Genomic DNA, 18,354 nt, shown 5'->3' on the forward strand with positions numbered 1-18,354 from the left:
AACTAGAATTTTATATCCAGCCAAATAATTATTCAAGAATGACAGTGAAACAAAGACATTTTCAGACAGGCTGAAAGAGTTTATCGCTAAAAGTTCTTTGCTAAAAATCTCTAGAGTGTACTTCAGGAAGGGAGAAATTGAGCTCCAAACAAAAGAGTAATGCATGAAAAGACAGCAAATGAATTGGTAGAACACAGATGTATAGTGAAATAAGTATTGACAGTAAATATCAATGGTATTAATAAGGATTATGTTGGTGATGATGAAATGAAACTAAAATATTACATCATAATACCATGTAAAATGGAAACGATTATCAGAGTAAACATATTCTAAGGTCTTTTTTTTTTTTTTTATTGATCATTCTTGGGTGTTTCTCGCAGAGGGCGATTTGGCATGGTCATAGTACAATAGTGGAGGGAAGGTCAGCAGATAAACAAGTGAACAAAGGTCTCTGGTTTTCCTAGGCAGAGGATCCTGCGGCCTTCCGCAGTGTTTGTGTCCCTGGGTACTTGAGATTAGGGAGTGGTGATGACTCTTAACGAGCATGCTGCCTTCAAGCATCTGTTTAACAAAGCACATCTTGCACCGCCCTTAATCCATTTAACCCTGAGTGGACACAGCACATGTTTCAGAGAGCACAGGGTTGGGGGTAAGGTCATAGATCAACAGGATCCCAAGGCAGGAGAATTTTTCTTAATACAGAACAAAATGAAAAGTCTCCCATGTCTACTTCTTTCTACACAGACACAGCAACCATCCGATTTCTCAATCTTTTCCCCACCTTTCCCCCTTTTCTATTCCTCAAAACCGCCATTGTCATCATGGGCCGTTCTCAATGAGCTGTTGGGTACACCTCCCAGACGGGGTGGTGGCCGGGCAGAGGGGCTCCTCACTTCCCAGTATGGGTGGCTGGGCAGAGGCGCCCCTCACCTCCCAGACGGGGCAGCTGGCCGGGCAGGGGGCCGACCCCCCACCTCCCCCCCGGACGGGGCGGCTGGCCGGGCCGGGGGCCGACCCCCCACCTCCCTCCCGGATGGGGCGGCTGGCCGGGCGGGGGGCCGACCCCCCACCTCCCTCCCAGACGGGGAGGCTGGCCGGGCGGGGGCCGACCCCTCACCTCCCTCCCGGACGGGGTGGCTGGCCGGGCAGGGGCTGACCCCCACCTCCCTCCCAGATGGGGTGGCCGCCGGGCGGAGATGCTCCTCACTTCCCAGACGGGGTGGCTGCCCGGCGGAGGGGCTCCTCACTTCTCAGATGGGGCGGCTGCGGGGCGGAGGGTCTCCTCACTTCTCAGATGGGGCGGCCGGGCAGAGACGCTCCTCACCTCCCAGACGGGGTCGCGGCCGGGCAGAGGCGCTCCTCACATCTCAGACGATGGGCGGCCGGGCAGAAACGCTCCTCACTTCCTAGGTGGGATGGCAGCCGGGCAGAGACGCTCCTCACCTTCCAGACTGGGCAGCCAGGCAGAGGGGCTCCTCACATCCCAGACGATGGGCGGCCAGGCAGAGACGCTCCTCACTTCCCAGACGGGGTGGCGGCCGGGCAGAGGCTGCAATCTCGGCACTTTGGGAGGCCAAGGCAGGCGGCTGGGAGGTGGAGGTTGTAGCGAGCCAAGATCACGCCACTGCACTCCAGCCTGGGCACCATTGAGCACTGAGTGAACGAGACTCCGTCTGCAATCCCGGCACCTCGGGAGGCCAAGGCTGGCAGATCACTCACGGTTAGGAGCTGGAGACCAGCCCGGCCAACACAGCAAAACCCCGTCTCCACCAAAAAAATACGAAAACCAGTCAGGCATGGTGGCGCGCACCTGCAATCGCAGGCACTCGGCAGGCTGAGGCAGGAGAATCAGGCAGGGAGGTTGCAGTGAGCTGAGATGGCAGCAGTACAGTCCAGCTTTGGCTGGGCATCAGAGGGAGACCGTGGAAAGAGAGGGAGAGGGAGACCGTGGGGAGAGGGAGGACAGGGAGAGGGAGAGGGCAGGTCTTTATAGCATTCAAGAGAAGGTAGAGCTTCACTAACTGTTGACTTCATTGAGTCAGGTATGTATGTTAAAAAGCAAGAGTAATCATTAAAAGAATAGAGGTGTTGGATTGAACCATATGAAATTGCTGATATCTGACTAATTTTGACCAACATAATGGCAATTTCATATGGCTCAGCCTAATACACTGGAGAACTCTGAAACCAGAAAAGGTGAAATGGAGAAAGAAAAAAAATTCAATCATACCAGTGGAAGGTAGGAAAGATAGTGGGAGAGGCACAAAGGAAAACCATGGTAAATGCCCCCAAAGGAGATGACAGAAGTAAATGCGAGTACTAAACCCTCAAATTAAAGACAAACCCTCAGGTGAGATAAAGCTAAATTTTTAAGTGTGCTAATTATAGGAACCACACTCGCAACAAATTAGTCCAAACTTCAGTAATGAAAAGATGAAAAAAATAAATTAAGTAATTGCTAATAAATTTTGAACATAACTATAGCTATGTTAATATAAATCTATTGTAAACTTTAAAAAGTATTTAAGCATATAAGTTTTTAAAAAGTACTGTTGGGAAAAAAGATAGTGAGTATATAAAGATAACAGGAAAACTTCACTAGGAATTTACCAGAAAGATAAAAAATTGAACTCGTGTGCCTCAACAATTAGCCTTTAAATTACTAAAAAGCAAAAATTGGAACAAAAAAATAAGGAAAAATGAACAAATTCCTACTCATAGTGGGAGATTATAGTATTTGTCTCTCAGAAATTGATAGATAAGAAAAATAACAAGAAGTTAATTAAGGATATAGAACACATAAATGCTGCAAGTAAAACCTTGATATAATGTATGCATATGTGCATCACAGTACAAACGTATAGAGTACTTAGCACCCACAACAAGGGGGCACAGACTCATTCCAAACACTTCACTTCATGGTCTCATTTAATTAATAGCACTTGCTGGGGAAATGATGTTATTATTGCCATTTTAAAGTTAGTGATGTGGTGGACTAAGCATGAGAGGGGAATTCCAGAAAGAACAAGAATGGACAAGGATCATTAGATGAGTTGCTCAATATCACTGCTCATCAGGGAAATGCAAAACCATGTATAAATTTAGAAGTATAGCTGTACCAAGCATTGACAAAGGACAGGGGATGTGTAAACTGCTGCTGGCTGGGGGCCAGTGGGCATGGCCCGCCTGGAAGGGCAGTTGGGAGGTACTTAGAAAAGTTGAAGATGCACTTGTGTTACTATCTAGAAACTCAACTTTTAGGTACCCAATCTACAGAGATTCCCATTCATGTGCACCCGGAAGACATGTGGGAGGGTGTTTGTTGCCACATTGTTTGGGACTAAAATTTAAAAAAGGAGAAATGTTGCTGTTGGTAAGGCTGGAATACTTACACTTTCTTCAATTCATAAAATGGAATTTTTCAGCATGAAATAATATCAAAGATATGATGTTGACCAAAATAAAGCAAGGTACCAAAGTGATGGCAGCAGCAGGCTGCTCCAGACAGCCTGCCACTGCCATCATGCCAACTGCAGCACTGAGGCATGGCAGGGGATGCACGCTCCATGGAGCCGGCAAGAGCCAGAGACAAGTGGGAGCTCCACCCCTTCTGAGTTGGGGCAGGAGTTCCCTGGGTGCTGCTGCAGCTGCCCAACCTGTGGCTGAAGACCCAGGCCTTCCACTCCATGGAACAGGCAGGAGCACCACCCTCCCAGGCAGGGCTGCACACAACTTGGGTGGCTGCAGATTTGAGCCTCCCTGTGCTCTTGGGGGCTGGGATCAGGCAGGAGCCCTGCCCTCCTGGGCGCAGCTGCAGCCACCCAAACTGTGGCTGTAGATCTGGGCTTCCTCCTCCACAGAGCAGGCAGAAGCCTTGTGCTCCCCCCCCAACACCCCTCCCTATGTTAAACTGCATCTGCACAAACCACAGCTGCCGATTCAGGCATCCCCGAACTGTTGGAAGGCCCCCTGCCCTGGCAGGCTCAGAAATGCCTGCTCCTGCTGGCTTCTCTCTGCTGTCAGCGCCTGCTCCAATCTCAGAGCAAAGTCAGGGCCAGGCATGGGTGCCATGAAGGGCCGCAGTAGGCAAGCAGATTCCTGAGTGGAAGAGGACAGTCCCTGGTGAGGCCCAACCAGAGTGGGAAATTGTGGTGCCTTTTCCAGGCAGCACATAGCCGCCCATGGACCAATCCACATGCACTTCCTCCCCTCTGAAGCCCATGAAAGCCTTTGGTTCAGCCAGAGCTGAGCAGACAACTGGACAACCAGCTGCAGAGAGGAACTACCCTCTCTGCTGAGAGCTTCAGAGACCTGCGCAGACATCGGGACTACCAGCTGCAGAGAGAAGCTACCCTCTCCAGGGCCTCTTCTCTGCTGGGAGCAGCAGACATTGGGATGACCTGCTGCAGAGAAGAGCCTCACTCTTCATGGCTTCCTTTCTGATGAGAGCAGCAGAGATGGGGACAACCAGTTGCAGAGAGGAGCCACGCTCTCTAGGGTCTCCTCTATGCTGAGAGCTGAACACTCATTGAAGTGACCCGCCAGCAGAGAGGAGCCACCCACTCCACCCACTCCAGGCCTCCTCTCTGCTGAGAGCTGAATACTGGATGGGACAACCTGCCTGCAGAGAGGAGCTACTCACTGTTGGTCTCCTCTGAGCTGTTCTAATACTCAGTAAGGCTCCTTTTTATCTTGCTCACCTTCCACTTGTCTGCATACCTCATTCTTCCTGGATGCAGGGCAAGAACTCAGGCAAAGGTGCCACCAGCCACAGAGGTTTCTAGCCAGAAAAGTGACACACAAAAGATCCCATAACATTTTGGGGGCTCATGTGGGATCTGTGGAAGGGTGAGTAAAAGTGGATCTGCTTTTTGTCCTTTTTTTCAGAGTCCTTAACTCCACAATAGTTAAAATGAAAGAAAAATACTGAGCATCTGTCAGCCAGTTAAAAGTGACTAGCTCGGCTGGCAAACTTACGACACAGAGGGCAGGCTTGCTGGAAAGGACACCATCACCCTCAGGTGTTGGGAATGTTGGCTTTGTTCCAAACCAATTTCTCTTCGTGGAGGTCTGGCTGTCCTGTGGGGCCAGAAGGAGGTCCTAGGGCAATTGAAGGTATCTGGCTGAGGCTACACCTTGGTGTTATCTGAAAGCCCCTGGACTAACTCCAGTCCCCAACCACCTGTTAGGGTGTCGGCAAAAGGACCTCTGGTGCCTGCCTTCATTTCTCTTTCTCTCTCTCTCTTTCTTTCCAGCTGTCATGGTTCCTGTCTCCTCTCCTGTTAAATGTTAAGAATGTTGTTGTAAGCCACAGAAATATTGCTGGGTAGAATGAGCATTTGGCTTAGTCATCAGGAGGGTAAATGAGAACAATGTGGTGCCTGTCCATTCTTGGAAGCAAGAAGAATATAACAATTGAGAGTTTTCTTTCCCCTACTGAAGGAACCCATAAGCATAGGACAAGAGGCTTTTTCCCCAGGCACCTTCCCCTCCCCTACACTTAAGTTGTAATTTTGGGAGGCATCTCATGAGACCAGGTCCCCAATTTCCAGGACTCCCTTTCTCTCCCTCGTTTGAGGAGGACCTGGTCCCATAGCTTCACCTGTTTATGACAGGGAAGCAATGGAGGAGTTGCCTTGCTGGTTGCTGGCTGCAATTTGGTGAGGGCCAACTTAGACTAATTTAATGGATCCATACACCTTCCTGAGACATCTTTTTCCCAAGTTTTGGTTTGAGGCCCTAGAAAGGAAAACTAGATCTGAGGGATTCAAAGGCATAATACAGCAGAAGTCTAGGGCACAGCACAGGTGAGTATGACTAATTCCTGCTGATTAGGGCCCTTCTGCTTCATGGATGGAGGTCATGCTCACATCCATGGCACAGATAAGGTCTAGGGAACTCAAAGGTTACTGACAGCAGGAGGCTTAGGCACCACACAGTGAGTGCGAATATTCCTGCTGGCTATGCCTCCCCTGCCTTCATGTGTGAAGGTTGCACTTGCACCCACAGTCAGCACCTGCACAGGTCACTGGAACTCAGGGATATAAGGTCAGAAGAAAGAAATGGTACACCTTTTTTTCTCTCCCTCACATGCCCTGGGTATTCACTGGAAGGAGAAAGGAACAAAGGAATGCCTTTTTCCCTCATTTCAGATGGGTAACCAACCATCTTCAGCCTGCACTCCCCTTGAGTGTATTCTGAATCACTGGGACTCCGTTGACCCTCAGACTGTAGAGAAACGAGGAAAAAACCTTTTCCCTCCTCTGTCCTCTCTTCCAGGTGGGTAACCAACCATCTTCAGCCTGCATTCCTCTAGAATGTATCCTGAATCATTGGGACTACTTAGACCCTCAGACTCTGAAGAAAAAGCACCCCATACTCCTTTTGCACATATTCCTGATTTCATCAGCTCAGGGTTTGGCCAAATTTTGTTCTTCAGGGAGGAGAAGTGTGAGCTCTGGATGGAAGCATTAATTTCGGTACCATTCTGCAGCTGGATCTTTTATGTAAAAGTGAAGGCAAATGGTCTAGGATTTCATGTGTGCATGCTCCCTTTGCCTTGCAAGGTAGTCCGGACCTTTGCCAACATTGTAGGATTCATTCAGCCCTCCTAGCAGCCATCTCAGGATAGACTGCAAGGGACAATCCCAGGGAACTAGGGAATAGCAAAAGTTGCCCACCCATACAAGTCATCTAGAGAGGTTTTGAATACCCTGTTGCCTAGGCCACACCCTAAGCTGGTGAAATCCACCCCTCTGAGGTGGTTTGAAATGGTTTGGCCATTATCCACCTCTCAGCTCCCCAGCTGATTCCCATGGATATGCAGAATTGAGAGCCACTCAACAAGATGGTGGAGGGGGAGCAGCCTGGAAGCTGTGTTGGGGACAGACTTGACTCAGAAATAAACAGAAAGCCAAACAGACTCATAGCAATGTGCCCAATTCCAATAAAACTGAGAAGGTTGTTGAGGAGCTAACCCTCTCCCCAAAATAGCCAGCCCCTCCTTTCTCCACAAGTGAGTAAACAGAGACATGCATTTTGGATACCTTAGCTTTGGATAAAAAGACTCAACATTGTAAAAATATTTTTTACTTAAATTAAATGTTCAACAAACCCACTTCTATTCAAAATATTAGTAATAGTTTTGGATGCCTGACAAAAATGGTTTGTGGTGGAATATTTTTAAAGCATTAACAGATGTTTATTTTCTTTGCAATTTATTTTACTCTGTTATGTTGGGGACTGCTATTTGCTACATTGTATCCATTCTCCACTTCTTCCTTAAGACAGACCCTGATATTACTTGGAACAGCAATGATTCAAAAATTTTGTTTCTCTTCCTCCCTTGCAGCCAGGCATGACCATGTAACAGTTTGGGCTGCTGAGCCAGAAGGGAAAGAGTACTACTGCTAGACTTCCAGGAAGACTGCTCTAAGAAAGATGACTCAGAGGTTGCACATTTTTAGTTTTGGGGTTTTTTTTACCTCTACTTCCTGCTTCTTGGAACTAGGACACGATGTCTGGAACTCTAGCAGCCATTTTGGACCATGAGGTGATTGTGCGACTAGAAGACACACTGTAGAATGGAGCACCAAGACGAAGCCCCCAAAGCTGCCATATAAGACCTGGACTTCAAACCAGCAAACTTCTTCCATGTGAGAGAGAAATAAGCTTAGGTTTTGTTTCTGCCAGTGTTATCTTTGTTTTCGGTTATGAGCCACTAAATGTGATCCCACTTTTACCCCAGTCATTCTCCCAACTTCCTAGACCCATTAATAGCATTCTACACTCACAGTCCATCAATGGTGCAAGATTACGATACGATTTTAAATCCAAAAGTGATATAAATGATTTTGTGATTCTGTGCTGCTGAGATATGTGCTTTTTTTAACTTGCAAAATATACTATTGAAATCTATAGTTAAAAAAAAATGAGTCTTGAAATCCTAGTTTTTGCTTACCCAAATCCAAAGACTCAAAGCACATTCTGGGGAGAAGGTTTTGCTACAGAGAAGAGGCATAAAAGGATCTTTGACTATCTGGGCCGCACTCTACCCACTCTACAGGACAAGATGAGCTCCTGTGAGCTGGAGGGAGGGAGACAGTCAGGGAGAAAGTGGGAGTATTTGGTGCAGGAGGGGGGTCTGGGACTTGCCCTCTGGCCAGAAGTGGATAGAAGTGGGAGGGAAATGACAAAGCAAAGAAAAGCAGGACAATGGGTCATGAGCTAGAATCCTGCCACCTTTGAGTAAAGAGTGGAGGTAAATGGGTTTTGGGGGGCACCTTGGCAAAGGGCCCTGAGGCAGACAGTGGAGTCTCTACCCACCTGAGGGCAGGGGGTCATCCAAGTTCTCCTGGGCAGACTCGAGTCATCTGGAAGAAGATCAGAGGACCCAGAGTGCCATGAATAGAAGTAGAAAGACCTCTCAGCAGTGGATCTAGAATGCTGATGTCTCCCTAGGACTAGAAGAGCCTCCTCATGCCTGCATCTTGGCAAGTCCCTCGAAGAATGTAGGTGACCCCACAAAGAAAGAGGAGTGGGGGAGCACTGAGCTAGCAGTGACCTGTGAATTGGCCAAGTTTATCATGAACTATGATCAAATCCTGAAACAACTGAGAGTGATCTTGAAATGATTAGAAAATCATTTCCCACACTGCTGTCACTGCAAGGTGGACACCTGTGTGGCAGATGTGGCCCTCTGGCCCTCAGGTGGAAGGAGCAGAGCCCAGGCCAGGAGCCAGAAAACCAACCTAGGGAACGGGGCCAAAGGAAGAGGTCTGCTATGAGCTGAGGCTGGGCACACAGGCAGGCCAAAGACAGCCCAAGTCCTGCCAAAAGAGAAAGGTTGGAATGGGAAAAACACCTGTAGCACTTATGAATTTCTAACATGAGTTCCTACTAATTGATACACAAAAGATATAAAATCCAACAAAAAAATTGTGTAAAAAAGATATATTAGCAACTAACAGAAAAAGATACAAAAGTGGCCAATAAATGCATACAAAGATACTAAACCTTATTAGTAGCCAAGAAAATTCAAGTTAGAACGATAATGAGATAATATACTTTCATCTAAGAGATTGGCAAAAATTATAGAGTCCCAACATTTATTGCTGGGGAGATAGTGTGGGGAAGAGGTGCCCTTATCACTGCAGGTTGGAATTGGCATTGATGCCACCTAATTTGAATACAATTTCTTAGTATCTATAAAAATAAAATATGGCTCAACCCAGCAATCCCATTACTGGTATATACCCAAAGGGATATAAATCGTTCTATTATAAAGACACATGCATGCATATGTTCATTACAGCACTATTCACAATAGCAAAGACATGGAATCAACTTAAATGCCCATAAATGATGGACTGGATGAAGGAAATGTGGTAGACACCATGGAATACTATGAAGCCATGACAAAAAAAAATGAGATCATGTCCTCTGGAGGGACACAGATGGAGCTGGAGGCCATTATCCTTGGCAAACTAACACAGGAACAGAAAACCAAATACCACATGTTCTCACTTATAAGTGGGAGCTAAATGTTGAGAACACATGGACACATAGAGGGGAACAACATACACTGGGGTCTAATTTAACTTAAAAGTTAAATTAAAAAATAAATAAAATAAAATAGGGCCGTACTGGTTGGCATAGGAATCTCACTTTGAGAATTTATTTTACAAAGTTAAAAAACACAAGGTCAGGTGCAGTGGCTCACACTACATTTCGGGAGGCCACAGTGGGTGGATCACTTGAGCTCAAGAGTTCAAGACCAGCCTGCACAACATGACAAAACCCTGTCTCTACAAAAAATGCAGAAATTACCCAAGCATAGTGGTGCATGCCCGTGGTCCCAGCTACTGAGGAGGCTGAGGTGGAAGGATCACCTGAGCTCGAGAGGTGGAGGCTGTGGTGAGCCATGATTGCACCACTGCATTTCAGCCTGCGCAACAGAATGAGACCCTGTCTTACACCATGTACAAATGTTTAGTGAAGCATTTTGGCAGTAGAAGCACCCTGGAAGCAGCCTATTAGCAGACCTTTGCCTGCACAACCTAAAGCCTGTGCATCTTGCAGACAGATGCCCAGCAAGGAGATAGTGGCACATGAGCGTAGGATGTCTGAGAGGGTGCTTGTAGGCTTATGCATAACAGACCCCAGTGGCAACCCAAGAAGCAGCTCCCACTGCAGTGTGCCCACTGGGGTTCATGCTGTGCTTCAATACTAAGTCACCTCTGCCCACTTTGGAGGGGGCATGGGCTCAAGAGAGGCGCTGGTCCCCACCACATCTGCCACACCCGAGTTACCTGCCTGGACCCTGTAGTCACTTCAGCATGAGCCCTGGTGGATGGCATGCCGGGTGTTTGTAAAATCAAACCACAAATGATGCTTTTAATGTACACATTTGCTTATATAGACGCGTGTGATTATGGTGAAAGATACAATAAGAATGAAGACTAGAGACAGCCGACATTGTTTTTCTACCTTTTGTCTCTTTTTTCTGGTTTTGGTAAAGACATTTTATATTCATAATTTGTGAAATTTTAGTAAAAGAGCTATAGTAAAAAAAAAAAAGTCAAAGGGAAGGGTTTATTTAAGAGGATTGAATACACAAGACAAAAATTTTTGTTGGGAAAAATTCTCTTCATGCTACTTGGACATTTTCTTTTACAAGTGACTCGAAATCAGCTAATAAAAGCCTACTTAATAAAATATAAAATCCAATTCATAATACACCTTTTATCAAACTCTGAAAAGATGAGAACTACCTCAACTTTATCAAACATCTATGAGAAACCTACAGCAAATATCTTGCTTAATGGTGAAATGTTTAAAATATTCCCGTTAAAGCCCGGAGAAAGCTAAAGACAAAGCCATCTAATTACTGATTCCTTATTTAGCACCGTAAGTATGTCACACTCTCCTTGTTTATATTAACCCCCCATGCCTTTTGTTTGAACTATCAAATTTTCTTTGATCCCCTTTTCCTTAATCTGTTCGAAATTTTACATTCTATTCCAACTCATGTCGTGGTTCCCAATGGAGACATACACTTCAACTTATAAACGTGTCAGAGTCTAGAATTTCGTTGTTCTCTTATATTCAGCCTGTCTGTCATCTCCAGGAACTAGACAAGAACTTTAATAATGTCTAGGTCCTTCTGAAGTCCCCCATGCCCCAAATGTCTATGTCAAAGTCTTCTGGAATTTTAATTCTAGATCACCCATCTTTCTTCCAGAATCTTACTTATCTAGACTTAATAATATAGCTAACTAATTTCCTTGCTTTCTGATTCTTCTTGCATCCCACTTCTAGGTTTTTTGGGTTTTTTTCCCTGGCTGAAAAACATTATTCATACTTTCGCTGTACATAACAGCTGAATTCAAACCGCCCTGAACAGAAAAGGGGTTTAGTAGCTTGCACACTATATAAGTTGTGTACTCTAAGTTCAGGGGAAGCTCAGGCTTCAGGTCCAGTCTGAGTAGGAGTCTCACTTTTTCTCCTTTTTCTGTAGGCCCTTTCTCTCTTCATGTGGTCTTGCCCTTGAGCTGACACTTCTTGCCTCCTCCACTCCCAAAACATTTGACTGATCATAGAATTCTAGATTCAGAGTTACTTCCCTCTCAAAGCTCTAAGGATTTTGCACCATTGCTTTCCACTGTCATTGATGCTGCCATGCAAAATCTACTGTAAGCCTAATTCTGCTTTCCATGCAGGTCTCAGCTCTCAGGCAGCTTTTGGAATGTTCTCTCTACCATACTTCATACTCCCAAAGGGTGTTATTCTTGTAGCCCGCTCAGGATTCACATCTTTCTTTCATCGGGAGAATTCATATAGTCATAATTTCCTCGTATTTTGCTGTCATCCAAATGTTCAGGCTTTCCATGTTAGATGACCTCTGGATCCTGTGGATGATGGATCCTGTGGGTCCTCAGGATGATGGATCCTGGGGGAGCTCCACATTAGATGACCTCTGGATCCTCAGGACAACTGATCACAGAAGAGCTCCAAGTTAGATGACCTCTGATCCTCAGGACGATGGATTGTGAGGGAGCTCCACGTTACATGACATGTGTCTCCTCAGGATGACAAATCCCAGCAGAGTTCCACATTAGATGACCTCTGGATACTCAGGATGATGGATCCCGAGGGAGCTCCGTGTTAGATGACCTCTGATCCTCAGGACGACAGATTGTGAGGGAGCTCCACGTTACATGATGTGTGGATCCACAGATAACGGATCTCAGGGGAGCTCCATGATAGATGACCTCTGGATACTCAGGACGACGGTTCCCAGGGAAGTTCCACATTAGATGACTTCTCATCCTCAGGATGATGGATCCTGGGGGGAACTCCATGTTAGGTGACCTGTGGATCCTCAGGACGACAGATCCTGGGAGAGCTCCACGTTAGATGCCTGTGGATCCTCAGGACAATGGATCTGGAAGGAGCTCCATGTTAAATGACCTGAGTATCCTCTGTATGATGGATCCCAGGGGAGCTTCATGTTAGATGAATCCTAAGATGAGATGCGGATCCTCAGGATGATGGATTGCAGGAGAGCTCCATTTCTGATGACCTGTGGATCCTCAGGATGATGGATCCTGGGAGAGCTCTATGTTAGATGGCCTGAGAATCCTCAGGATGATGGATCCTGGGAGAGCTCCATGTTAGATGACCTGTGGATCCTTAGGACAATGGATCCTGTAAGAGATCCACATTACATGGCCTGTGGATCCTCAGGACAATGGATCCCAGAAGAACTCCACATTACATAACCTGTGGATCCTCAGGACAATGGATCCTGGGAGAATTCCATGTTACATGACATCTGATCCCCAGGATGATGGATCCCTGGGGAGCTCCACGTTAGATTATCTGTGGATCCTCAGGACAATGGATCCCATGATAGCTCCATGGATGACTGCTCTGTCACACTGTCCATCTCTCTCTTGCCCAAATATCTAGTTTTTATTCCTCAGTCCTATCTATTCTGTGATTCAAACCATCAACATTAACTTTGGATTCCAACAACCTTGTTTTTCATCCCAAGTATCTTTAATTGGCTTTTAATATAAGCACATTAAAAGGACTCAGAGAGCTGCTGGTTTATTTGAATAAGCATTGAGGAACTCCATGCATGTGTATTTTTGACAGAACATACAAAGCGGAGGCAAGAGGGGCATTGGAAGCAGATGGACTACTGTCAGGATCCTGGGAGGAGGACTTGGAGGCTCATGACAACACAAAGTAAGGGCTCTGACTGGGATGGGCAGGGAGGAGTGGAGCAGAAATGGGGCTAGAGTTTGGGGATGGGGGAAAGACCAGGTGGAAGAAAAGAAGGCTGGCAGCAATACGGGTGACAGAGGTTAGTGTGCAGAGTGGGCAGGGAACACTGGGACACTCTGCACGATGGTGCCATTAGAGGTCTGCACGATGCGCAAAGTAGATGAGCCACCCGGAGGCCTGAAACTGAGGGAGGGAGAGGGGGCCAACATGGTCTGCCTGGCCACAGCCACAGGCCCAGGAGCAGGAGGTGGCTCCTGAAGCCCCACCTCAGGCTGGGCTGCATGGGGGCTGGGGCCTTCCTGCACAATTCCAGGCATAAGAGCTGCTTCAGTAAAAGAGAAGGCGGGGGTCTGCCTGACTTCCAGTTGCCCCTGGTAGCCTAGCTCTCCATGGTCATTCAGATGGACTAGGTACATGCCTGGCCCCACTCTCTCGCCCAGGGCCCCGAGAAGCCCAGCCCCACTGCCGCGGCCTCTACCTGCCCGCCAGCTTCCTCCCCCGCGCTGGCCTCTTCCTGCAGGAGGAGCTGGCTGTGCGCGAGCTGGGGGCTCCCGTCTCATGGGTTTCACATAAGCAGTGGGTTTTGCCAGTTGGACTGGGTCTACAGGGTCTTCACGGTCCACACCAGAGCAGCCTGGGTCTGTAGGAGGCCCACCTGAAGCTAAAAGAGAAGCAGAGTGTAAGGAGATGGAGTAGGGGCTGCCCAGGAAGCCTTCAGGAAGGGAGAACAGGAGAGGGGTTCAGGCAGGGCCCAGGGGAACCCGGGCAAACAGAGTGAGGGTCAGGAGATGCCTGCAGGGTGAGCCCTCAGGAGCACTCTGTCCAAGGGCCTAGCCTGGGCTCAGCACTTTCCATGAGCCTCTCAAGTCCTTGCAATGACCTTGTCAGTCAGATATTATGATTGCCATTTTACTAATAAGTAAATGAGTCTACAGTTCCCTACAGAGGCTGAGTTTGAATAAAAATGACACACTGCCTGCCCTCACTGTGTTTAAACCTCAGTAGGAGAGACAAACAGAACACCTAAAAATGAATGATGCTAATGAGTGACCAGCTGGGAGGTGAAAGGTATCATAAGGGAGGTGGCTCCGTATCCAGAATGCTGGCGTTGTATTCCCAGGCAGCTTCACTTATCTGGGCATCAGTGGCCCTTTTCATAAATTAGTATAATAACATGCTAACCCCTGGGTCCTTACAAGAACTGAGTTACTACAAGAAAAATGTTTAGATTACTATCAGGTGCAAGTAAGCATCTTAACATGTATTGGGAAGGAGATGATCAGAAAGTCTTATTGGAGAAGTTAACCTAAGCCAGGGATATCAAGGATGGGTGGGATTTAGCAAGGCAAAGGCGGGAGAGGATTAGTAGGGATAGCAGGGAGGGAGAGGATTCCAGGTGACAGGAGGGCCGGGGGTAGTTGCATGGCTTCCAGGAGGAAAAAAGCCTGGGGTAGCTATAAGCTAGTTTGGCAGGGAGGGGAGGCGTTCACACAGATACATGATTGAGCAATGGAACAGAACAGGAAGTCCGAAACTAGACAAACGTCTACAGAAATTTTATCAATGACAGAGTAGGCATTGAAGATCATCTGAAGATTCTTCCCTGGGAAACCTGTGTAGCCTAAGAAAAAGTCCCAAGAAACTGACATCTAAGGTTGCCCAATTTCATAGCCCAACCATATCTATTCTGTGGAACCCAATCAACAAGCCCCATCCACGAGCTTGGAGCTCCCAACAGCTTCTTCTGGGTCCCATTTTTAAACTATAAGCAGCAATCAGATATCACCAAACATCAGAGGAAAGGCTCTAACATAAGAGATAGAACAATAACACAAGAAAAGCCAACTTGGAGGAAACAGTTTATGCCACAGATGAGACTTTCCAAAAACATCTATAATTAATATCCCCAGAGAGATAGAAGGAATTATGCCCATGAATCAATTATAGGGTACTTTTGAAAAGGAATATTCAGAAAAACTACAGCTTTTTGAAATTAAAATTATGAGATCAGAAATGAAAATCTCCATGGAAATTTTGGAGGATAAAGTTAAGAAGATCTCCCAGGAAAGAGAGCAAAAATCCAAAATGATGGAAAGGAAGGAAGATAAAATATAAGAAAATTAGAAGTGTATTGTTACTGAGACACATCCCCATAAAATTCCAGAGTGCTGGTGACAACGAAAGATCTTAAAATCTTCCAGAGAGGGAGAAAGAGAAAGGGAAGAAAGGCCATATGGAAAGGGTCAGGATTCAACATGTCTCAAAAATCAGACACCTCAAAAGCAGCAATTAAATCTAGAAGATTATAGAAAATGTCTTCAAAATTTCGAGGGAAATGGATTTCCCACCCAAAATTTGATATCCAACCAAAGTATCCCTTAGGAATCAGAATGAAGATGTTTGCAGACAAGCAAGATCTTAAATAATTTCCCTTCAAGGCATGCTTTCTTGTAATGTGCCTATCAAACTAGACAAGATTAAAAGATTTAGGACAGTGTATGAAGGGAAATGTTTTCAAGAATAATTTGGCAATGGCCATCAAATTCCAATACCTCCAGAAAAGAACAAGGTGAGAGTACTGGCTTATCATACGTAGATCGAGACATAGTGTAAGGACTCACTCTTCCAAAGAGAAAAAGTAAAATAAGAAAGAAAAAGACACCAGATAAAGGAAATGGGTTAAAATTCAAAAGAGGAAAAGGAATTTCCCAGATGATGTGGAAGGGAGATCCTGGAGTGGCAGCTGGGAGGTGACTCAGAGCAGCCAGTCCCGGTTGGAGCAGGCTATGAGAAAGTGAAACTGAGAGAACGCTTGATTGAGTTTGAATTTAAGTAATTGGGGAAGAATTGAGGGATAGACTCGTGATAAGTAAACACATAATAACCCAGGAGAAGTGTCAAGTCCTGGAAAACTCAAGTTATGCAAGAGGTGCAAAGTAATCCCAGTGTCCTACTGGCTCCTGGGCGGTGGGGGAGGGGCAGAGGGTGTGGGCCCTGGGATGGGTGTGGCTGGGTGAGTGGTGGTGGTGGTGGGAATCTGTGAACTACAGCTAAATACTCCACTACTCTAGCGGGAAGACCATAAATAAAGTCTAAACGGAAAAAGAAATAGCAGTAGGGTACGCATGTTATTTAAAGAATGAGAGGAAATGCTAGAAGAAATGGCTACCCAGATGGAGGTGGTGGTCCCAAAGGTGTGGGAGATTGAGAAGGAGCATGGGCTGCTGCATTTCATAACATGTCACATTTGCATATCTAAGTTCTATAAGTCAATACCAAAGGTAAAGTAAAAATCTGGAAAAAATTAAAAAGAGAGTGGTAGGCGTTTGATGGTACCTTGATTTGGGGCCAGGAAGCGAGGTCGTTTCGAGTGCCTTGGTTCCCCCATGAGGAATCTGCGGGAGTGGGTGGGGAGGAAAACGCGTCTGTCAGGGTATTAAACCACAGCCTAATTTCCCAAGCGTCACGCAGCGATGCGGACCCCACCTCACCCCCTCCTACAGGGCCACTGCCGCTCGCGGGTCTCAGAGCATTTGCACTGAGCCCGCGGGGCGCAGCCAAGGGGATCCTGTGAAGGTGGGAGTTGGGGTCGGGGGAGACTTCCACATTTTAAAGAATTTCCAAGTGGAGCCAGTAGCAAGCGGGGATTGGCCTAGAGGCAGCTTGATTAACTTATCCCAGTTTCTTCAGGCAAAGCTGGTACCAGGGAGACTTAGGCCTCCTGGAGGAATGATCCCTCCTTAGCGGAAGAGAGAAAAAAGATGGAGGATGGGGAACAGAGTTGCGAAGAAGACAGAGGTGACAAGGCATGTGGCCTCGGCCTTCTAGAGCACTGAGGATTCTGTCCCCACCTGTACCCACGCAAACTCTACCCACCCCTCAGGGACACCCAGACACACACCTGATCTCCCTGCAGCTGGCTATCTTCTATGAGGAGAGGCCTGAGGAGCTGGAGGTGTCCACGGGATCACGGCTATGGCTCCGACGTCGCCCTCAAATGTGCCCCCTACCAGGCAGGCAGGAGGGAGGGAGCACCCAGCGGTCCTAGTTCGGAGCCCGGCAGAAAGCTGACTGCTCGCGGTTACGAGCGCTCCCTCCTATAAGGCGGTGAGGCCATCACGTGATGGGAGTGGTAAGGGGCGAGGCCAGCTGGGGCAGGCCTGACTGGGCTTGGAAGGCCATTGGGCCAGTCCTTTGCTTGTCAAATAAAGCCCACCGAGAAGCCCCTGTTCATAAATGTCAATGGTTGATTGATCAATCTAATCGTTGAGGAAAAAAATTCATAATTACAATTAAGTGCCAGCAAAAGGGAGGTGTGGTGCCGTGAGAGTAGCGAATAGGAAGATTTGATTTAATTAGATCTGAGCATGGTGAAGGAAAGCATGGAGGGGCGGGGGGATATTTGCCCTGAAGTCTGGAATTTGGAATTTGAAATTAGTCAACATGAACCTGGCTGGGAAGGGCAGGGAGGGAGGCAGGGGAGTGAAGAAGGGGCGCTGAGGCCCGGACTGGAAGGGAGCCCAGGCCATTCCGGGAATGGAGGGGGAGACCAGGCCCAGGCCCCGGGTGTGTGAGGTGGGGGCGGGGGCCGCAGGAGCTGGTCTTCTTCCGGGAAACCACCAAACGGTGTCCTGAGCGGGTGAACATTTCAAAAACGGTCAGCCTGGCTGTGAAGGAGAGAATTCAGGGTGCCCAGGTTAACTCCGAGAGGCAAGGAGGCTACGCAGCCCTAGGGGCTGGGCGCAGGATCGTGTTAGGCTAGGACTGTGGGCGGCAGAGGTGGAGAACATTCCCCGGGAGGGAGAGAAATCTGCAAGGGAAAGTGAGCCTAGTGTGAACAGCCCTTGGAGGGAAGGAGCCTGCAGCCTTGGCCTCCCGTTCCTTCAGACGAAGGTGGACCAGGAAGCTGCGCTGAGTGTAAGATGGGGAGCTTGGCTTCTGCACGTTGGGTTGAAGAAGCTTTTGAGGCACCAAGTGAGGATGTCAAGTGGCCTTTTGTAAAAAGGGTCTGGAGCTCAGAGAGATGGCGATGGGGCTGGAGATACGTGTAAGACACAC

At 47.4% G+C, this 18,354-nt stretch overlaps 1 protein-coding gene across 1 annotated transcript; it reads right to left on the reverse strand.

Annotated features, from left to right (window-relative positions):
• Positions 1–13,100: 13,100 nt before the first annotated feature.
• On the reverse strand, positions 13,101–16,691 carry PRR20G (proline rich 20G). The gene is made up of 2 exons (XM_016940292.2): positions 16,633–16,691; positions 13,101–13,957 (listed from the first exon to the last, which is right to left on the reverse strand). The coding sequence occupies exons 1-2, from the start codon at positions 16,682–16,684 to the stop codon at positions 13,377–13,379; spliced, it is 633 nt and encodes a 210-aa protein (XP_016795781.1). The 5' UTR covers positions 16,685–16,691; the 3' UTR covers positions 13,101–13,376.
• Positions 16,692–18,354: the final 1,663 nt, after the last annotated feature.

This window comes from Pan troglodytes, chromosome 2 (assembly GCF_028858775.2).
Source record: "Pan troglodytes isolate AG18354 chromosome 2, NHGRI_mPanTro3-v2.0_pri, whole genome shotgun sequence".
In the NCBI taxonomy this organism is placed as follows: domain Eukaryota; kingdom Metazoa; phylum Chordata; class Mammalia; order Primates; family Hominidae; genus Pan; species Pan troglodytes.

Excerpts from the sequence above, each read along its gene's own strand:
- PRR20G (XM_016940292.2), bottom strand. The coding sequence starts at position 16,684 with ATGGGGGAACCAAGGCACTCGAAACGACCTCGCTTCCTGGCCCCAAAT. Across the intron at positions 13,958-16,632 it reads CTTCCTGGCCCCAAATCAAG|CTTCAGGTGGGCCTCCTACA; the intron begins GTACCATCAAAC and ends CTTCTCTTTTAG.